The sequence below is a fragment of the Cuculus canorus genome, chromosome 1 (genome assembly GCF_017976375.1).
Source record: "Cuculus canorus isolate bCucCan1 chromosome 1, bCucCan1.pri, whole genome shotgun sequence".
NCBI lineage: Eukaryota > Metazoa > Chordata > Aves > Cuculiformes > Cuculidae > Cuculus > Cuculus canorus.
Window position 1 is genome coordinate 208,965,210 of NC_071401.1, and position 19,783 is coordinate 208,984,992.

The 19,783-nt window shown below is 53.9% G+C and overlaps 1 protein-coding gene across 3 annotated transcripts in view; it reads right to left on the minus strand.

Moving 5' to 3' along the window:
* NRF1 (nuclear respiratory factor 1) overlaps positions 1-19,783 on the minus strand; it is a 56,143-nt gene that overhangs the window by 26,381 nt on the left and 9,979 nt on the right. For all 3 annotated transcript variants that reach the window (XM_054058477.1, XM_054058461.1, XM_054058469.1), the window contains exons 2-9: positions 19,499-19,730; positions 18,355-18,469; positions 13,772-13,898; positions 12,915-13,055; positions 7,471-7,629; positions 6,391-6,588; positions 5,291-5,392; positions 1,208-1,365 (exon numbers count right to left, since the gene is read on the minus strand). In XM_054058477.1, coding sequence (XP_053914452.1) covers positions 1,208-1,365; positions 5,291-5,392; positions 6,391-6,588; positions 7,471-7,629; positions 12,915-13,055; positions 13,772-13,898; positions 18,355-18,469; positions 19,499-19,721 — 1,223 coding nt within the window. In that variant the 5' untranslated portion in view covers positions 19,722-19,730. The remainder of the gene's footprint in view (positions 1-1,207; positions 1,366-5,290; positions 5,393-6,390; positions 6,589-7,470; positions 7,630-12,914; positions 13,056-13,771; positions 13,899-18,354; positions 18,470-19,498; positions 19,731-19,783) is intronic.

Consider the following 19,783-nt stretch of genomic DNA (forward strand, 5'->3'; position numbering starts at 1 on the left):
CCTGATTCAGTGGGAGACACCCCTGCCCATGGCAGGGGGTGGGATTGGATGGGCTTTGAGGTCCCTTCCCAACCAAACCATTCCATGATTCTATGAGCTGAGCAAAGACACTGCCTCCTGCTGCACAGACCTGCAGAGAACTAAGCTGCAGGTAACCTGAGCACAACCAAAAATCTAACCAAGCTCCTTCCACAGTGAAGAGGCAGCATTGCCATTGCAGTCCATTCACTTTCTACTTCAGAAACCCATCTGGGAGAAAGCTCAAAACCACTGGCCTCTAGAAGAGATTCTGCCTTCAACAGAGAGACTGTGCTGCCACAGAACTGGTTTGTGCCCCTCCCTACAAGAAGGACCTTGAGGGGCTGGGGTGCATCGAGAGAAGCGAATGGAGCTGGAGAAGGGTTTAGAGCACAAGCGTTATGACAGGCGGCTGAGGGCCCTGGGGCTGTTTAGTCTGGAGAAGCGGAGGCTGAGGGGAGACCACATCGCTCTCTGCAACTGTCTGAAAGGAGGCTGGAGTGAGCTGAGTGCTGATCTCTTCTCCCCGGTAACCCGTGACAGGACAAGGGGAAATGTCCTCAAGATGTGCCAGGGGAAGTTTAGGTTGGACATTAGAAGGAATTTCTCTACTGAAAGGGTTCTCAGGCCCTGGCAGAGGCTGCCTAGGGAGGTGGTTGAGTCCTCATCCCTGGAGGGGTTTAAAAGACAACCAGTTGTCGTACTTGGGGACATGGTCTGGTGGCAGACTTAGCAGGCCTGGATCAATGGTAGGACTCGATGATCTTAAAAGCCTCTTCCAACCAAAACCATCCTGTGATTTTGTGACAATGGGGAGATCCAGCCTTTGCCTCTTAGTGAGAAACTGTTGATCCCATCAAGGGAAGCCCAGACCAGCACATTTCAAAGGTCCTACAAGCCCATCACGACTCTTGTTCGCTCAGCAAGCTCAGCTCTGTCACTGGACCTTTGCTGCCCAAACAAGACAGTTTAGAGGATACGGTTACCACTCATATCTTCCTCTTTCAGGAAGCATCCATGTCAGTGGTCTTACAGCGGAGATCAGGAACTGTCCTGCAGACACCTGGACACAGGCTAGTGTAGGAATTTGCTAAGGAAAAGCCTGTACATAGCGGTCTTTGTGCTGTCAGGGTGATAACACAAAGGGAAATGTCACAGACGTGTGCTTTGAGCCTCCTCTCACCCATACCTGTTGAGTGCCATGGTAACAGTTGCTCCTTGCTGCATCTCCTGAGATGCGGCCACCGCTGCTTCTGCTAACGATGCCACTGCCTGTGTGGCCTCTGATGCCTGCGTCGTCTGGATGGTCATCTCACCCCCCTGTAGCGTGGCCCAGTTCTGCTCCACCTGTGGAGAAAATAAAAAAGAAAAGCCATAGGATGGATGTTGTGCCACGAGTACACAGTTGCTTCCTAAAATGAAAGACACAGACAGTTTCAAGAAGTCTTTGCAGAATCTTGCACACGTCCCGACTCTGAGATACAGGGAAAGAAGGGATGAAGCCTGGGATCCACCTGAGAACATTGCTGGACACTACAGCCCTCTGTCAGCCACGAGTATCTCCAGCCAGCCCACAATTTCAGTTGCTGTCTCTGTATATTCAGTCTTGAAACCAGAACTTTAATTCTCTTACGCACACGGAAAATGCACCTCACAAACACCTGCAAAGCCCCTCAACCTCCCACAACCCCTCTTGTCCAGCCACATCCGCAACAAAATGTCAGGTCCTGTACTTTGGACACAACAAACTTGTGCAGCTACAGACTAGGGAAAGAGTGGCTGGAAAGCTGCGTGGAGGAGAATGACCTGGGAATGTTGATTGACAGCAAACATGAGCCAGCAGTGGCCCAGGTGGCCAAGAAGGCCAATGGCATCTTGGCTTGTATCAGAAATGGCATGGCCAGCAGGTCAAGGGAGGTAATTCTACCCCTGGACTTGGCACTGGTGAGACCGCACCTCAAATCCTGTGTTCAGTTCTGGCCCCTCGCTCCAAGAAGGATCTTGAGGGGCTGGAGCACGTCCAGAGAAAAGCAACGAAGCTGGTGAAGAGAACCAGTCTTACAAGGAGCGGCTGAGAGAACCGTGGTTGTTTAGCCTGGAGAGGAGGAGGCTGAGGGGAGACCTTATTGCTCTCTACAACTACCTGAAAGGAAGTTGTAGAGAGGAGGGTGCTGGCCTCTTCTCCCAAGTGACAGGTGATAGGACAAGGGGGAATGGCCTCAAGCTGCGCCAGGGGAGGTTCAGACTGGATAGCAGGAAAAAAATTTTCACAGAAAGGGTCATCAAGCAGTGGAAGAGATGTCCAGGGAGGGGGTTGATACACCATCCCTGGAGGGATTTAAAAGACGGGCAGATGAGGTGCTCAAGGACATGGTTTAGGGGCAGATAGGAATGGTTGGACTCGATAATCCAAGAGGTCTTTTCCAACCTGGTGATTCTATGATTCTATGAAAACAACTGAGATGAGATCTTAGGAAGGAATGTTTCCCTGTGAGGGTGGGGAGGCCCTGGCCCAGATTGCCCAGAGAAGCCATGGCTGCCTCATCCCTGGAGGTGTTCAAGGCCAGGCTGGATGGAGCTTGGAGCCCCTGATCCAGTGGGAGATGTCCCTGCCCATGGCAAGGGGTGGGACAGGATAGGCTTAAGCTCCCTTCCAGCCCAAACCATTCTATGATTCTACAATCACATCGATTTACTCAGAGCTTGCTCAGATCTTCACACAGTGAGAGGCAGGGCAGAAGCATCCCTGGAGAGGTTGCCAGCGTGCTGGGGATCTGTCCGTGCAGAGAATTAGCGCCCAACCCCAGAGCAAGGTCACTTCTGTATCCTTATTCTGCCCAAGACATCACTCAGACATTCTGTTCATGTTAGGAATTGGATGCCTGTGTTCCCGATTTCTCTTTGTGCCTTTGAGAAATGTCCTTCCAACCTCACGAGCTAAAACTGCTCCTCGAAAACCCTTGCAGCAGCTGCCAAGAACCTCGAGGTGAGGCCCCAGCACCAGGAGCTGCTGCACGGGTCAGGGATGGACGAGGGTCTGGCGCAGCGCAAAGCTGATCTGTGCTGCCATCTGTCGCCACGCAGCACGTCTGGCCAGTAGTCCCAGCCCGCAAAGGGGCACAAATTGCCTGGACCCTTACTTAAAGGTGAGTTTGTCGGTAGAAAAAGTGATAAAAATATCTTTGTAGTCTTAAAGGAATGTTTCCTAAACAGGCACAAAATGAGTTTGTTACTTGGTTTAAAAGAAGGTGAAAAATACACGTATGCAAATTGTGTGCAGATTTAAGGGCTGAAATGGCCCAATCGGGTCCTCAAGAGAAACGGCTGGGCCAAAGGGTGGAGCAGCCAAAGAAAATTTCACAGAATCAGAATTGCTTGGTTGGAAAAGACTTTTGAGATCATCGAGTCCACCTGTCCCAGTTCACAACAGAACCATCCCTGAGCACCTCATCTGCCCAGCTTCTAAACCCCTCCAGGGATGGGGACTCCACCATCGCCCTGGGCAGCCTCTGCCAGGGACTGAGAATCCTTTCCATAAAGAGGTTCTACCTGATGCTCAATCTGAACCAGCCCTGGCACAACTTGAGACTGTTTCCTCTCACCCCATCCCCTGTCACTTGGGAGAAGAGACCAGCACCCACCTCTCCACAACCTCCTTTCAGGCAGGTGCAGACAGTGATGAGGTTTCCCCTCAGCCTCCTCTTCTCCAGCCTAAACAGCCCCAGGACCTTCAGCTGCCTCTCAGAACCCTTGTTCTCCGGACCCTTCCCCAGCTTCGTTCCCTCCTCTAGATGCGCTCCAGCCCCTCAAGGTTCTTCTTGGAGTGAGGGGCCAGAACTGAACCCAGAGTTCGAGGGGCGACCTCCCCAGCACCAAGTCCAGGGGCACAATCCCTGCCCTGCTCCTGCTGGCCATGTTGTTTCTGGTACAGGCCAGGATGCCATTGGCCTTCTTGGCCACCTGGGCCACTGCTGGCTCATGTTCAGCTGCTGTCAACCAACACCCCCAGGTCCTTCTCCTCAGGCAGCTTTCCAGATGCTCTTCCCCAGGCCTGGAGCTGCTCTAGGCAAGAGCAAACAGAACAGTAGTAACCCCACAGCAGCTGCCATTGTCTGTGCTCTGCTCTGTGTTCACACAGTGCTCCCTGGCATTTCCTTGCAGACCTCCCTAAAGCTGCAGCAAAGGAACAGCCCTGCTCGATGCCGAGATCAGCGGCCACTGACTGGCAGAGCTTGTTCACAGCCATACGACAGCCTTTGCTAACGCAGGCTCAGATATCGTAGGCGTCACTCCCAACCCTCAGCTGGCAAACAGGAACCCAGGAGCCACAGCTCACAACGAACAGTTTTTCAGTACGAACTCACAAACAGCTATCTCTGTGAGTCACAGGGCTAAGGGAGGGGATTCTGCCCCTCTGCTCTGCTCTGGGGAGACCCCACCGGGAGGCCCGCATCCAGTTCTGGAATCTCCAACATAAGAAGGAGATGGAACTGTTGGAATGGATCCAGAGGTGGCCACAGAGATGATGTGAGGGCTGGAGCCCCTCTGCTCTGAGGACAGGCTGGGAGAGTTGGGGTTGCTCAGCCTGGAGCACAGAAGGCTCTGAGGAGACCTTAGAGCAGCTTCCAGTATGGAAAGGGGCTCCAGGAAAGCAGGGGAGGAGCTTTTTCCAAGGGCCTGGAGTGACAGAACAAGGGGGAAAGGCTTTTAATTGGAAAGGGGAAGATTTAGATGAAATATTGGGAAGAAATTCTTCACTCTGAGAGTGGAGAGGTGCCGTCTCAGGTTGCCCAGAGAAGCTGCAGCTGTCCCATCCCTGAGGATGTTCAAGGCCAGGTTGGATGGGGCTTGGAGCCCCCAGTCCAGTTGGAGGTGTCCCTGCCCATGACAGGGGGTGGAACTGGATGGACTTTGAGGTCCTTTCCACCCCAAACCATTCCAAGATCTATGATTAAGTCCCCACGTGCTACAGCAAATCACACAAAATAAAGAATCTATAGAAGATATCAATAAAGTGTATGAAATTCAGAACTGAGGCTTCCCCCACAACTGCATCTGTGCCGTCCCAAGGCAAAGTGAAAGCATTTCAAGGCTTTCTGTTCTAAATCATACAGAATTGTGCTCACATGTGCGTTAACTTCTATCACTGCAGTGGGGGAAGCCAGGCCTGGTGTTTCCTGTGAGCACTATGTTCTACAGTACTTTTAACTTCATTGAAGCTCAGATTGGACAATTTTGGTTTGGGCACCACAAACATGGCCCAGATCCTCACCTCTCCATCGGTCACTGCAGAATAATTGACTTGTGCTACGGTCACGGTGGTGGGCAGCTCCGAGGCATCGGCAAGCGTGGCAACTGTGGCACCAGTGCCAACCTATGGAAGACACCAAAATGCAGGTGAACGTGTTTGTTATTGCAGGGCAACATCCACATAATTCAGACAAAGGGAAACTCAAATGCTCTCAGGTTAGAAAACATCACAAGAAACAGAGAACATCAATAAGTGCAGCTCTCGCAGAGAACATGGAGCTGACTCGGAGGGATGGGGGAGGAAACTGCACACTACAGCAACATTTAAAAATCTCATGAGGTTCAACCAGGCCACGTGCAAGGTCCTGCACCTGGGTTGGGACAATCCACGGTTTTACTTACAGGCTGGGAGACAACCTCCTTTCAGGCAGTTGCAGACAACGATAAGGTATCCCCCTCAGCCTCCTCTTCTCCAGACTAAACAGCCCCAGGGCCCTCAACCACCTCTCAGAACCCTTGTTGTCCAGACTCTTCGCAGCTCCATTCCCCTCTCCGGATGCGCTCCAGCCTCTCAAGGTCCTTCTTGAAGTGAGGGGCCAACAACTGAGCCCAGGATTCGAGGGGCGGCCTCCCCAATGCTGAGTCCAGGGGCACAATCCCTGCCCTGCTCCTGCTGGCCATGCTGTTTCTAGTACAGGCCAGGATGCCACTGGCCTTCTTGGCCACCAGAAGGGCAATCCCACCACCTCTCCCCACATCACTCTATCCCATTGCCACCCCAGGCATTGTGTGGCCACATCATGAACTGTATTTGTTCATAAATGGATTCTTTAAACTCAGGTCAGAGCCCTGGATCCCTTGACCAAAGAGCTGCAGAAACTTTTGTGCTGCCAGAACAGGACAACAAGGGATGGGAGCAGGGAAATGGGAGGATGAGGCTGCTTCTCTGGGTGGAAGCGTTGGGTTAACGAGCCCGCGGGCCACAATACAGATAAAGACACAATACTTGGAGGAGAAGTCAAGTTACGAAAAGGAGTTTGCTCTAAAGCACCTCCCTGATGGAGGCAATTCAATCTCGAGTGTGCTGTGCAGGAAGCGGCAAAGCCGGAGGATTCCGTTCACCTGGATGAGGGAGACAGTGCCATCGGGGTTGCTGAAGGTCTGTACCACCGTCTGTGAGGGCACCAGGTGTGCTATACTGTGCGTGGTCGTAGTCTGCTGCTGTGTCTGCTGATCCTCAAAGGCATAGAGCAGGTCTTCGCGCCCATGCTGCTTGTAGCAGTTCTTCACAATGGTCCGCAGCGCTTGGGTCCACGACACCTGTCAGCAGAATGAAAGAGTGGAGAGCTGGCATGGAGAAACCCTCTGGACCACTGCAGGGTTGCTGCTGTTAGGAAATGCAGGGCTGTCTTTACTTGGGGGGTTTCAACACATTCCCAAACAAATAGAGGCCTCCAACAGAACCATGGAATGGTTTGGGTCAGAAGGGACCTCAAAGGCCATCCAGTTCCACCCCCTGCCATGGGCAGGGACATCTCCCACTGGATTAGGGGCTCCAAGCCCCATCCAACCTGGCCTTCAACACCTCCATGGATGGGGCAGCCACCGCTGCTCTGGGCAACCTGGGCCAGGACCTCCCCACTCTCAGAGTGAAGAATTTCTTCCTTATGTTCAATCTAAATCTTCCTCTTCCAATTTAAAGCCATTCCCCCTCGTTCTGTCACTTCAGGCCCTTGGAAAAAGCTCCTCCCCTGCTTTTCTGGAGCCCCTTTCCATACTGGAAGCTGCTCTAAGGTCTCCCCAGAGCCTTCTCTACTCCAGGCTGAACAACGCCAGCTCTCCCAGCCTGTCCTCACAGCAGAGGGGCCCCGGCCCCCGCATCATCTCCATGGCCTCCTCTAGACCTGTTGCAACAGTTCCATCTCCTCCTTATGTTGGGGATTCCAGAATTGGATCCGGGGCTCCAGGTGGGGGCTCACAAGAAAGCAGTAGAGGGGGAGAATCAAGGGAGAACCCTCCCTTGCTCTGCTGGCCACACTGTTTGGATGCAGCTCAGGATATGGTGGGCAAATGTCTGACATGAATTCAAGGAGAGTCCAATGTCCTGGTTACTTCTGGCACTTGAGGGGAAAACTATTCCCACAAAAACTGGTTGCAAGACCCTGTGCTCAGTCTGAAGGCAGAGAGACATGGAATACGCACCCGCTGCTTCTGTTCCTCTGTGCGGACATCACTGCGAACATTGGCCCATGGGATGTCTTCGGGCCACCAGACGGGCTTGCAGCTCTCTTTGCCCCAGCCTGGTTTCCCACGACCTGTGGAATACTTCAGCATCTCAGGGATGAAAGCTCGCAGCTGGGCCTGGAACAAAAAGGGTTGAAAGGTTTTCAGGAACTCACATCTGTGGTAGCTTTGGGGTGCAGAGTACAGACTTATTGCTTTTAACTTCCACCCTGTTGGAACCATCAGCCAGAGAGGCCTCAGTGTCTAAGGAAGGTGGACAAACACTTCACCATCCTCTCCCAGGACTTGGCTGAGAACAGCTCAGTTGCATGTGGAAAAGCAGAAACAAAGTCAAGTCAGTGATGACACCAACAAGGCCCAAACACTGTATTAACACAGCCCACAGTTCAAACACCACCGTGAAGAGAGCTGCGAACCTGAAAGGAAAAGGAAAAAATAATGCAGAGGAAGCCCCCAGTCGAAGGTCCCCCAGCAACAGCGATGCAGATGGGAGCTGACGAACACTGTGCAGCGATGCTGCAAAGAGGACGCAACACCAGCGAGCCGCTCGAGTGTAGAACAAGGTCTCACCCACGCACACTCCAGCCCTGCAGAACACAATGCTCACCAGACTGATTTTCTCAATCTATTTTTGATGTTCACTCTTCACCCTGATTTTACTTCTTGGCACTCACAAGAACTGCTCAACCAGCGCCTGCCCTTCCAGCAGAAGATGATACCTTGGAAAGGGGCTGGCAAAGAACATCGAGCAGGTACGTAACTGAGAGCAAGTCATGTCCTTAGCGTTACTAAAGTGAACATCAAACTCACCCAGGGTTTTATGACCCCTTTCGTTTTTGTACCAGGAACTGCCTGGAGTTTTGGGAAAAGGCTGGGTCAGCTGCAGGGACAGAGCAGGAAGAGCAGAGCTCACGGCTGCCATTGGCAGAGAAGACCATGTAAACCAAAAGTTAAATGGCTGCAACTAAGAACATCTCCCTGCATCCCTTCACAGCTTTAACAGCAAGTTGAGCTTGTAACGGTAAAGTCATAGAATCATGGAATGGTTTGCGTTGGAAGGGACCTTAAAGATCATCCAGTTCCAACTCCTGCCATGGGAAGGGACACCACCCACGAGATCAGGCTGCTTATTCTCCAGACCCTTCCCCAGCTCCGTTCCCTTCTCTGGATACGCTCCAGCCCCTCAAGGTCCTCCATGGAGGGAGAGGCACAGAAATGAGCCCAGGATTCGAGGGGCGGCCTCCCCAGTGCTGAGTCCAGAGGCACAATCCCTGCCCTGCTCCTGCTGGCCACGCTGTTTCTGGTATAGGCCAGGATGCCACTGGCCTTCTTGGCCACCTGGGCCACTGCTGGCTCATGTTCAGCTGCTGCCAATCAACACCCCCACGTCCTCCTTCTCCAGGCAGCTTTCCAGCAACTTCTTTGTACAGATGATTTACTACTTTGCACACTGTCTGCAGCAGAAGCTCAGGACTTCAAAGGCAATAAAAACCTGATATGCTCGTGGGTCCATGAAAAGCACATCTGCTGTGCACCCTAAACCCGTCGCCCCACTCAGGGAAGTCGCTGCCATTCAGTTCCTCCACTCCACAGACAGCTGAGCCACACCAGACCCTGAATCATACACAGAGGCACAAACTCCTCGGTGATGCTCTTTGCCCAAGCCTGTTCAAGGGTCCCCCATCGAGGCCCCGTGTGCTCAAATAAACCAGGTGATGGAATCGCCTGGCACAAAAACAGTTAAAAGCTGCTTCCCAGAGCTGCTCCCTACAATCAGAGTCCTTGTTACCAGATGGATTAATTACTAGTCCTGGGGAGTTCAGTGGCTCAAGCTACTCCAGGCACTTGTTAAGGAGAGTTTGTTTTAATCCGCCAGGGAGACAATCAGCAGCAGCACAACCTTCTCTAATTAGTGCTATAATGAGAGCTCAGCCGGGCAGCTCGCAGGGCTCTGACGGAGGCACTGAGACAAAGACCCCACGTCCCTCGGGACGCGGCTGGGAGGAACCTGTGCAGCCACTTCCTTCATGGGATCCACAGCTCTGCTGACTCTGTCCACGAAAACAGAGTCAGCTCTGTAAACAGAGCAGCCAAAACCCACCCAAAACCCAAAACCCTCTGAAAACAGAGCAGCACACACAGGTCTGTGTGGTTCCTGCCTCTGGGAAGGGCTCAGATGATCTCTGGTACAGAGGGTTCACCTGTCGGGATCATCACATCCTTCTCAGGGTCACCACATACCTCTAAAGATCATTATGCCCCCTCTCAAGATCACCACGTCCCTCTTGGAATCACCACATCTCTCTCAAGATCACCACAGCACTCTCAGGATCACTATGTCCCTCATGGGATCATGACCTCTTAGCAGAGTGCGGAGATCCGAGCACAGGATGTGACCACGTGTTCCTCCTAGAAGGGAGGCAGGATGTGGGCTGTACGAGTAGGCAGTTGCAAATCCCTGGAGGTGTCCAAGGCCAGGCTGGATGGGGCTTGGAGCCCCTGATCCAGTGGGAAGTGTCCCTGCCCATGGCAGGGGGTGGAATTGGGTGTTCTTTGAGTTCCCTTCCAACTCAAACCATTCCAGGATTCCACGATCCCATGATATTAAGTTTAAAAGAAGCCAGATTAGAGGCCAAATCACCTGCTCGGAAAAGCATAAGTGAATCTCATGACCTCAGTGAGAGGCAACTGAAGCACTGACTTCAGCGTTGCCCAACCCTACTCCTCAATTACATCAACTGAGAACAAGTTTAGGGGCAAACCAGGCTCTGACAGCACCAGCACAGCCACCGCCCCAAAAGCAGTAGGATTTCTCTGTGAGACAGCGGCAACGTCAGAGCCCACTGCAAAGTGGGGTGTCCTGGCGATGCTCTCCGTTCCAAGATCAGGGAAGTGTCTTTGCTTGGGGCAGCAGAGGCCTCATTTCCCCCAGGGTCACCACGGAAGCAGAGCAATTAAAAGGCGAGTTATTGTCATCTCCTGGTTGAGGAGCTGCCGCCTCACCCACCCCTGCTGACGCCTGCAGCTCCTGAATGCAGAAGTTTTTCCACTCCCTGTGACGCAGCTCCTTGTGCCACCCAATTTGGACCCACGAAGACTTGGGTTTTCCATGGGGCTTAGTGCAACGTGGCTGAGAAAGCTCATTTCTTGGTAGCAAATACCAAGAACCACACTGGCACCTCCAGGAACCAGGGTTCCGACACAAAAATGATGGCAATTGAATGGAATCCTGGAACGGTTTGGCTTTGAAAGGACCTCAAAGCCCACCCAGTCCCACCCCCTGCCATGGGCAGGAACACCTCCCACTGGATCAGGGGCTCCAAGCCCCATCCAACTTGGCCTTGAACACCTCCAGGGATGGGGCAGCCACGGCTTCTCTGGGCAACCTGGGCCAGGGACTCTCCACCCTCACAGCAAAACATTTCTCCCCAAGATCTCATCTCAATCTCCCCTCTTGCAGATCAAAACTATTCCCTTTGTCCTCGTCCTGCGCTTCCTGATCAAGAGCCCCTCCCCAGCTTTCCTGGAGCCCCTTTCCGTACTGGAAGCTGCTCTAAGGTCTCTCTGCAGCCTTCTCTTCTTCAGCCTCAACAACCCCAACTCTCCCAGCCTGTCCTCACAGCAGAGGGGCTCCAGTCCTTGAGTCACCTCCGTGGCCTCCTTTGGACCCATTCCAACAGCTCCATCTCCTTCTCATGTTAAGGATTCCGGAACTGAACACAGGCTCCAGGTGAGGTCTCCCCAGAGCGGAGCAGAGGGGCAGTCAGTGGGGCCCTCAGAGGGGCAGTCAGAGGGCCCCTCCCTCCCTGCTGGTCCCACAGCTTTGGATGCAGCCCAGGACACGGGTGGTTTCTGGGCTGGGAGCACACGTTGCTGGCTCATGTGGAGCTTGTCCTCCCCCAACACCCCAAGTCCTCCTCCTCAGGGCTGCTCCCAAGCCTGGAGTGAAACCATGGATTGCCCCGACCCAGGTGTAGGACCTTGCCCTTGGCCTGGTCGAACCTCATGAGGTTCTCACAGGCCCACCTCTTCAGCCTGCCCAGGTCTCTCTGCGTCCATCCCATCCTTCCGGTGTGACACCTGCACCATTCAGCCTGGTGTCATCTGCAGTCTTGATGAGGCAGCCCTCAATCTCGCTGTTGATGCCATCGATGGAGACATTCAACAGCACTGGTCCCAGTACGAACCCCTAAGGACACCACTCGACACTGATCTCCACCTGGACACCGAGCCACTGACTGCTCTCCTCTGGATGCAACCATCCTTTATCCACTCATCAAATCTATATCTCTCCAGTCTAGAGAGGACGTTGTGGGGGCCATGTCAAAGGCTTAACAGGTCGCAGTGATGTGGGAGGCAGAGTTCTCAGCTGTGCTCTCAAACCCACATGTTTCAAGCTGTGATTCCAGCATGGTGTCCTTATCGTGTTCAGCATCTCTGTGTTTTGTTTCTGTTTAAAGTTTGTCCCCAAGCCTGGCAAAGGCTGGATGCTCTCAGCCACCAACTCACCTCCAAAGCACCATGCACCCCACCCAACTCCTTGCGAATTCTCCAGGACCTGCAGGGTTGGGAAAACCCACTCAGGAGCCCAAGGTCCTGTACACTAAATCCAGGTCTCCATCCTCCAGCAGCCAATGGAGGGCACTTAGAGAACCATCCCCATATGCAATGTGGGGAAACTGAGGCAGTGCAACATTGGGTGCCCAACCCGCACGTACCACAGCAGCACCAGTTAGTGGCTGGGCTCACTGGCACAGTGATGGTTGGCCAAGTGGGGCTCAAAGAGTGTGGACTGCCCACAGATCAGAAGAAACCTTCATAAAGCTGTTTTGAGTTACCACCACCCAAGAGAACAGAGCTGCTCCTAACGAGATCTTGGTTTTACCATCATGCAGTGCGAAAGGATGTGAAATAAGAGGCTTGTAACAGGATGAGGTTCAACAAGGCCAGGTACCGGGTCCTGCACTGGGGACACAACAACCCCATGGAGCTCCAGGCCTGGGGAAGAGCAGCTGGAAAGTTGCCCGGCAGGACATTCTGTGATTCTATGATTCTGTGAGTTCCGCACAAGTGACGTTCCTGAAATCAGAGCCTAAAACCCACTGCGAATCGCAGAACAAACATCCTTCCTGTTCACTGTTTACGAGAGGTGACAAAAGGAGCCCAAAAGGGGATGCTGCCCTCAGCCTGAGCTCCAGATCTCACCAGCATCTCTGCTGTTCCCTGCACCAAAACCAAGGTGGCACTTCTAACCACCTGAGCTGCTGCAGTCCTCTGGGGAAGAAAAGATCCAATGCATCCCCTGGAGATGCAGAGATTGGCTCCAGTGCAGAATAACAGGATGTGACTGCTAGATGTCAGATTCCTCTCTCTCTCTGGTTCTGCCACGTCTGGTTGCTTACCTGGGTCATCTTGTCCACAGAGACAGGGATGCCATCGATAGTGAGGGGTGGCAACTCTGAGTTAACCTCCTGAGGCGCAGGAGCATGCTCTGCTAGCGCGGACTCCAGGTCTTCCAGGATCATGCTCTTGTATTTGCGTACCTGTGGGGAGTTGTTAGGCTCAGGTAAACAAGGGTAAGGAGCACCAGGAGAGGCGAGGACAAGGGCGCAGGGCCAGCTGCCTTCCCCAGGGCGCGGCAGAGCAGAAGGAGCAAACAATGCCACAGCCGGCAAGGAAAAATAACCACTGGCCCCAGGGACGTGGCCATATCAAGGAGCTGCTGATGAAACATCAAGCAACACTGGCAAGCGGAAGTGTTTATGGGGTTAAAAGTAAAGTTGTGAAGCAAGACATGATAACATGGTCAGGATCTGCTTCATTCACTGTCTGGTCTGTAACAGGGGCAGAGGCTGCCCAGGGCAGTGGTGGAGTCCCCATCCATGCAGAGGCTTAAAAGCCAGGCAGACGAGGTGCTCAGGGATGGTTCAGTCGTAGACAGGGATGGTTGGACTCGATCTCAAAGGTCTTTCCCAACCAAACGCCTCCATGATTCTAAGGCACACGCACTGACAGTGGAGCTGAGCTCAAACAACTCATCACTCCCTGTTCCCTCTGATTTCTAAGCCAGGACACCCAGCCCTGGTGAGATGCGTAAGGCACCCACCCATGCAGGTGAGATGGGATCTCATGTCCACACAACCTGAGCTCCCGTTTCCAGGGTTTTAAACCCAACCAGGCTTGCGAGGCTGCCTGGCGCAGGACGAAACCCACTGAGGTGGTGAGCAGTCATCACATGACTCTTCTTACTGACACCTACCACGTTCTCCAAGGGTGCTGCGCCGAACACTTTAAAGACGGGATTGGGTTTGGAGGGTGAGATGCAGAGGACGATGGCCTGCTGCCCCACGCGGGTGGTGTACTCGTCCAGTGTGGCTCGGAGCTTCCTGCAACAGAGGCGGGAAACAGTGAACAAGTGCTGGCGGAAACACAACCCTTCGCATTGTAAACTCTTTTCTTAGTGCAACCCATTCACAAACCAGGTGAGGAACGGACCCCAGCTAGCCAGGTCAGCCAATCCATGGCTGCTTCCTCCACTCCTGCAGGCCGGCTGTGCTCCCTCAGCCACCCAGCAGCTCAAATATCCATTATTCTCCCTTCTTTCCATTTTCCATTAATGTAAAAGGAGAAACCACCGGAATAGCAACACTGGGATAGCAAAAGCCCGCCTGGCTGCTCCCTCACTGCTTGAGTGAGAGAAAGAACTCACAAGGCAGAGAACTCGAATGTTTCAACCAGAGGTCTGCAAACACAGGTTATTTTACACTCAGCTTCATAACAGCACATGGCGATTCTCTAGAACCAAAGTCCTGCTCCAACCAGAGCATTTGACCAACAGTGACACGGCTGGCAAGAACCAGAAACATTGCACCAGCTCAGCACAGCATGCACAGGGCCACAGGCACCTGCACACCAGCAAGTTGCTTTGGAATGCTCCCTCTGGAGGAGGAAAATGTCCCATAAACACTGTCCCTCTTTTCTTCACTTCTAAGCAATGCAAGAGAACTTGGCAGAAATGATGGCAGTACCGGGTCCTGCACTTGGGAAACAACCCCGAGCAGCTCAAGGTTTGGGGAGGAGCAGCTGGAAAGCTGCCTGGAGGAGAAGGACCTTGGGTGTTGGTCGGCAGCAGCTGAACATGAGCCAGCAGTGGCCCAAGTGGCCAAGAAGGCCAGTGGCATCCTGGCCTGTACCAGAAACAGCGTGGCCAGCAGGAGCAGGACAGGGATTGTGTCCCTGGACTCGGCACTGGGGAGGCCGCCCCTCAAATCCTGGGCTCAGCTCTGGGCCTCTCACTCCAAGAAAGACCATGAGGGGCTGGAGTGCATCCAGAGAACAGAATGGAGCTGGGGAAGGTGCTGGAGGACAAGGGTTCTGAGAGGCGGCTGAGGGCCCTGGGTCTGTTTAGCCTGGAGAAGAGGAGGCTGAGGGGAGACCTCATCACTCTCTGCAGGTCCCAGAAAGGAGGTTGGAGTCATGTGGGAGTCGGGCTCTGCTCCCAAGAACAGGGGATGGGATGAGAGGAAATGGCCTCAAGTTGTGCCAGAGGAGGTTTAGATTGGATATCAGGAAAAATTCCTTCATGGAAAGGTTCTCAGGTACTGACAGAGGCTTCCTAGGGCAGTGGTAGAGTTCCCACCCCTGGAGGAGTTTAAAAAACATGTGGCTGTGGGATTTCAGGACAGGGTTTGGTCGGCACAGTGGAGCTCAGCTGAGGTTAGACTGGGTGAGCTTGAAGGGCTTTTCCAACCTCAACAATTCCATGATTCTCTAAAGCAAGAGAAGCAGTGGTTGTTCCAGACAACCTGAGCACTCCATAAGGTGGCAGTTTGGCAGCCCTGGCCATTTCAGAACCCTCTGTCAGCAGCAGACATGTTGTCACCACCAGCAGCGGAGAGCCCGGAATCAGAAACCGCAGCTTCCTGCCCAGTTCACAGCGGTGTAAAAACCGAGCACAAGCACCTCAAAAGATGAGAGTGCAAAAGGCCCGTGTGTTCTGCCAGTGCCTTGGAAAACAAAGTAGTCGCAGGAAGGGAGAAGAATTCCTTTAAATAGGAGTTTCTTTCAAAATCCATCATCCACAGTTCAATAGGGAAAAGAATTTGCTCTTTAGGAACGTCGCAATAAACGAGGCTGAGGCACCAGAGTTGGGAGAGGAGGGAAAACCAGAACAAAGCTATCGAAGAATGGAGTTCATGCCCAGGAAACAGTGTTTAACAACAACCCTGCTCCATGTTATTCCAGTGTGACCACATGCAAAGGGCATCGTGGAACTCAGAAGGGAGCAGAATACAAGGAAATCAACTTAATTTCTCACCAGCTTTGTAGAAGAAGGAGAGGAGAAGGAAAGAGGAAGGAGAATGGAAGGAGAGATGAAGGAGAGGGGAAGCAGAGGGGAAGGAGAGCAGACAAAACTCCATCCCTATTTCCATGCATTAATGTGCACGCAGGAGGAAGCCAGCAGGTAATAAGGGTGACAAATACTGCAGCCCTTGTGAGAGAACACAATTAAACCCCAAACAGTTTAAAAAAGCAGGAATTGCCTTGTTCCAAACCCTAGGAAACAGTGCCAGCCACTGTTTATGAAGTCTTCCTGCAGACAGCACTGTGGGCGCCGGCAGCAGCCTCTGTCTGTGGCGCTCCGAGGTGGCCATCAGGTGGGTAGGCAGGCTCAGAGCACCTGGAAGGCAACACCTGAAGGGCTGTGCAAGTTTCCTGCCTGCAGAGCAAGTTCCCAAAAGCAAAGGAAGCATTTGGGCTCTGGCACTGAGCTCCCTGCAGTCATTCAATGCCACACCAGGCACTACAGGCTGCATTGGTCTCCAGTGTGGAGCTCGTGCGGGCTCTGCTGGCAGAGGACGCTCAACCATGCACACACTGGGTTTGTTCACATTTCATGCTGCAGAAAAGACTTTTTTAGTTGGGTAGAGAAGTCCTTTGTGCTGCTGCAGAGCTGGGATACGGCTGCAGCCCCAGACACTCAGGCCAGCAGCTGCTGAGATAACACAAAGCTGGGTGGAAGCATGGATCTGCTTGCGAATGGGGAGACTCTGCAGTGGGACCTGGCCAGGCTGGATCCATGGATGGAGAGCAGGGAGGATCTGCAGAGGGACCTCGCTAGGCTCGTCCATGGATGGCGACAGGAAGGATCTGCAGAGGGACCTGGCCAGGCTGGATCCATGGATGGAGAGCAGGGAGGATCTGCAGAGGGACCTCGCTAGGCTCGTCCATGGATGGCGACAGGAAGGATCTGCAGAGGGACCTGGCCAGGCTGGATCCATGGATGGAGGCAGGAAGGATCTGCAGAGGGACCTCGCCAGGCTGGGTCCATGGATAGAGGCGGGAAGGATCTGCAGAGGGACCTGGCCAGGCTGGATCCATGGATGGAGGGCAGGGAGGATCTGCAGAGGGACCTCGCTAGGCTCGTCCATGGATGGAGGCAGGAAGGATCTGCAGAGGGACCTGGCCAGGCTGGATCCATGGATGGAGAGCAGGGAGGATCTGCAGAGGGACCTCGCTAGGCTCGTCCATGGATGGCGACAGGAAGGATCTGCAGAGGGACCTGGCCAGGCTGGATCCATGGATGGAGGCAGGAAGGATCTGCAGAGGGACCTCGCCAGGCTGGGTCCATGGATAGAGGCGGGAAGGATCTGCAGAGGGACCTGGCCAGGCTGGATCCATGGATGGAGGGCAGGGAGGATCTGCAGAGGGACCTCGCCAGGCTGGATCCATGGATGGAGGGCAGGAAGGCTCTGAAGAGGGATCTGGCCAGGCTGGATCCATGAGACCAATGGGATGATGTTCAAAAAGACCAAGCGACGGGTCCTGCACTTGGGAAACAACAACCCTGAGCAGCTCCAGGCTTGGGGAAGAGCAGCTGGAAAGCTGCCTGGAGGAGAAGGACCTGGAGGTGTTGGTCAGCAGCTGCTGAACGTGAGCCAGCAGTGGCCCAGGTGGCCAAGAAGGCCAATGGCATCCTGGCCTGTACCAGAAACAGTGTGGCCAGCAGGAGCAGGGCAGGGATTGTGCCCCTGGACTCAGTGCTGCTCAGTGGCCCCTCCCTCCAAGAAAGACCTTGAGGGCCTGGAGCGTCCACAGAAGGGAACGGAGCTGGGGAAGGGTCTGGAGAACAAGGGTTCTGAGAGACGGCTGAGGGCCCTGGGGCTGTTTAGCCTGGAGAAGAGGAGGCTGAGGGGAGACCTCATCGCTGTCTGCAACTGCCTGAAAGGAGGTTGGAGCGAGGCGAGTGCTGGTCTCTTCTCCCAAGTGACAGCAGACGGGACGAGAGCAAACGACCTTAAGTTGTGCCAGGGGAGGTTCAGGTTGGACATCAGGAAAAATCTCTTCATGAAAAGGGTTCTCAGGCCCTGGCAGAGGCTGCCCAGGGCAGTGGTGGAGTCCCCATTCCTGGAGGGTTTTAAGAGCTGGGCAGATGAGGTGCTCAGGGATGGTTCAGTAGTGACAGGGATGGTTGGACTTGTTGTTCTCAAAGATCTTTTCCAACCAAGAATTTCTATGATTCTAAAGCCCCTGTGAACACCTCGCAGGGCAGTGTTAACCCAACAGCTTTCACTTGTAACCCAGCTGGGGTCCAAGCAGTACGGTAGATCCCACTGGAAGGGTCGCTCGAGTCCCAGCGATCCCAATATCACATCAAAGATAAGCAGGGCTGCAACTTAACCCATTTCTGCAAACCAAAGCGCAGCTCTTGGGTTCCAGACAAGACGCTCCAAACGCCCCCGAGCTGGACAGCTTCGGGGCAGAGTGCAGTCTCACCACGCACGGCACTGGGATCAGATCACGCCTGTGGACTGAGGTGTGAAGGCAGGCAGGAGTCCTTACCGTAGCAAACGCGTCTGCTGCCTCTTGCGGATGGATGGGTTGGATTCAAAGACATGTGGTCGCTTACGTTTTTTACCCGTTGCCACAGCAGCAGCTGCTGCCATCCCCACAGGGCCTAGAAAGCAAACCACAAAGGGTGAATCAGCATAGGTGGCTCCTATGAGCTCAGCTCCAGGGCTTCCCCACTGGACTGGGGGGACCCAAACTCCTCGCTGAGCTCCCTGCAGCCATGCTCCCTCCTCTCTGCCACTGGAGAAATTCTGGACAGCACATGGTCCCACTATGAATGGCGCTGGGAATCGCATGGAGAGGTGAATCAAAAAGCTCCATTTTCCAGACTGGCAAGTCCCACGGCAGGCCCAGGTGGAAGTCACTTATTTGAGGTTCAACCAGGCCATTCCCCTTCATCATATCACCCCAGGCCCCTTTAAAAAGCCTCTCCCCACCTTCCTGGAGCCCCTTTCCGTACTGGAAGCTGCTCTAAGGTCTCTCCGCAGCCTTCTCTTCTCCAGCCTCAACAACCCCAACTCTCCCAGCCTGTCCTCACAGCAGAGGGGCTCCAGTCCTTGAGTCATCTCCGTGGCCTCCTTTGGACCCATTCCAACAGCTCCATCTCCTTCTCATGTTAAGGATTCCAGAACTGAACACAGGCTCCAGGTGAGGTCTCCCCAGAGCGGAGCAGAGGGGCAGAATCCCCTCCCTCCCTGCTGGTCCCACGGCTTTGGATGCATCCCAGGACACGAGTGGTTTCTGGGCTGGGAGCACACATTGCCAGCTCATGTCAAGCTCCTCCTCCCCCAAAAGCCCAAGTCCTTCTCCTCAGGGCTGCTCCCAATCACGTTGTCTCCCAGTCTGCAGTGAAACCATGGATCGCCCCGACGCAGGTGTAGGACCTTGCCCTTGGCCTGGTTGAACCTCACGAGGTTCACAGGCGTACCAGCACCCCTATGTTACACATACATGAAGAGGCAGGGTTTGAGCGCCAGCAGACCTTGCAAAGTGGTGCTCTCAAAGCCAAGGTGGTGAGGAAGCATCCAGAGCTTCCCACGGGGTGACCTGATCCCCCAGCACCCCAAGCGCTGCTCACAGCCTCTGCACAAACACCGTGCAAGGCAAACAGAGGCAAGCGGCCCACGGGCTTTACCTGCGGCAGCCAGGTGGGCTGTGACCTCATCGGTAGCTGTGGAGTTGAGGATGTCAGAGTCATCATAGGAGGTGTCCTCCGGTGAAGATGGCGAGTCCTCGTCCGCGCTCAGCATGCTGTGCTCTGTGTAGGTGGCCACATGGACCTGCTGCACCTGCTGGGCCACTGCACAGGCCTCGATGGTAGCCATGTGCTCTGTTTTGATCACTCCGTGTTCTTCCATCAATACCTACTGTTGGAGGGAGACAAAAACCATAGGCAGGAGTTACTGACACCGATGTGGGT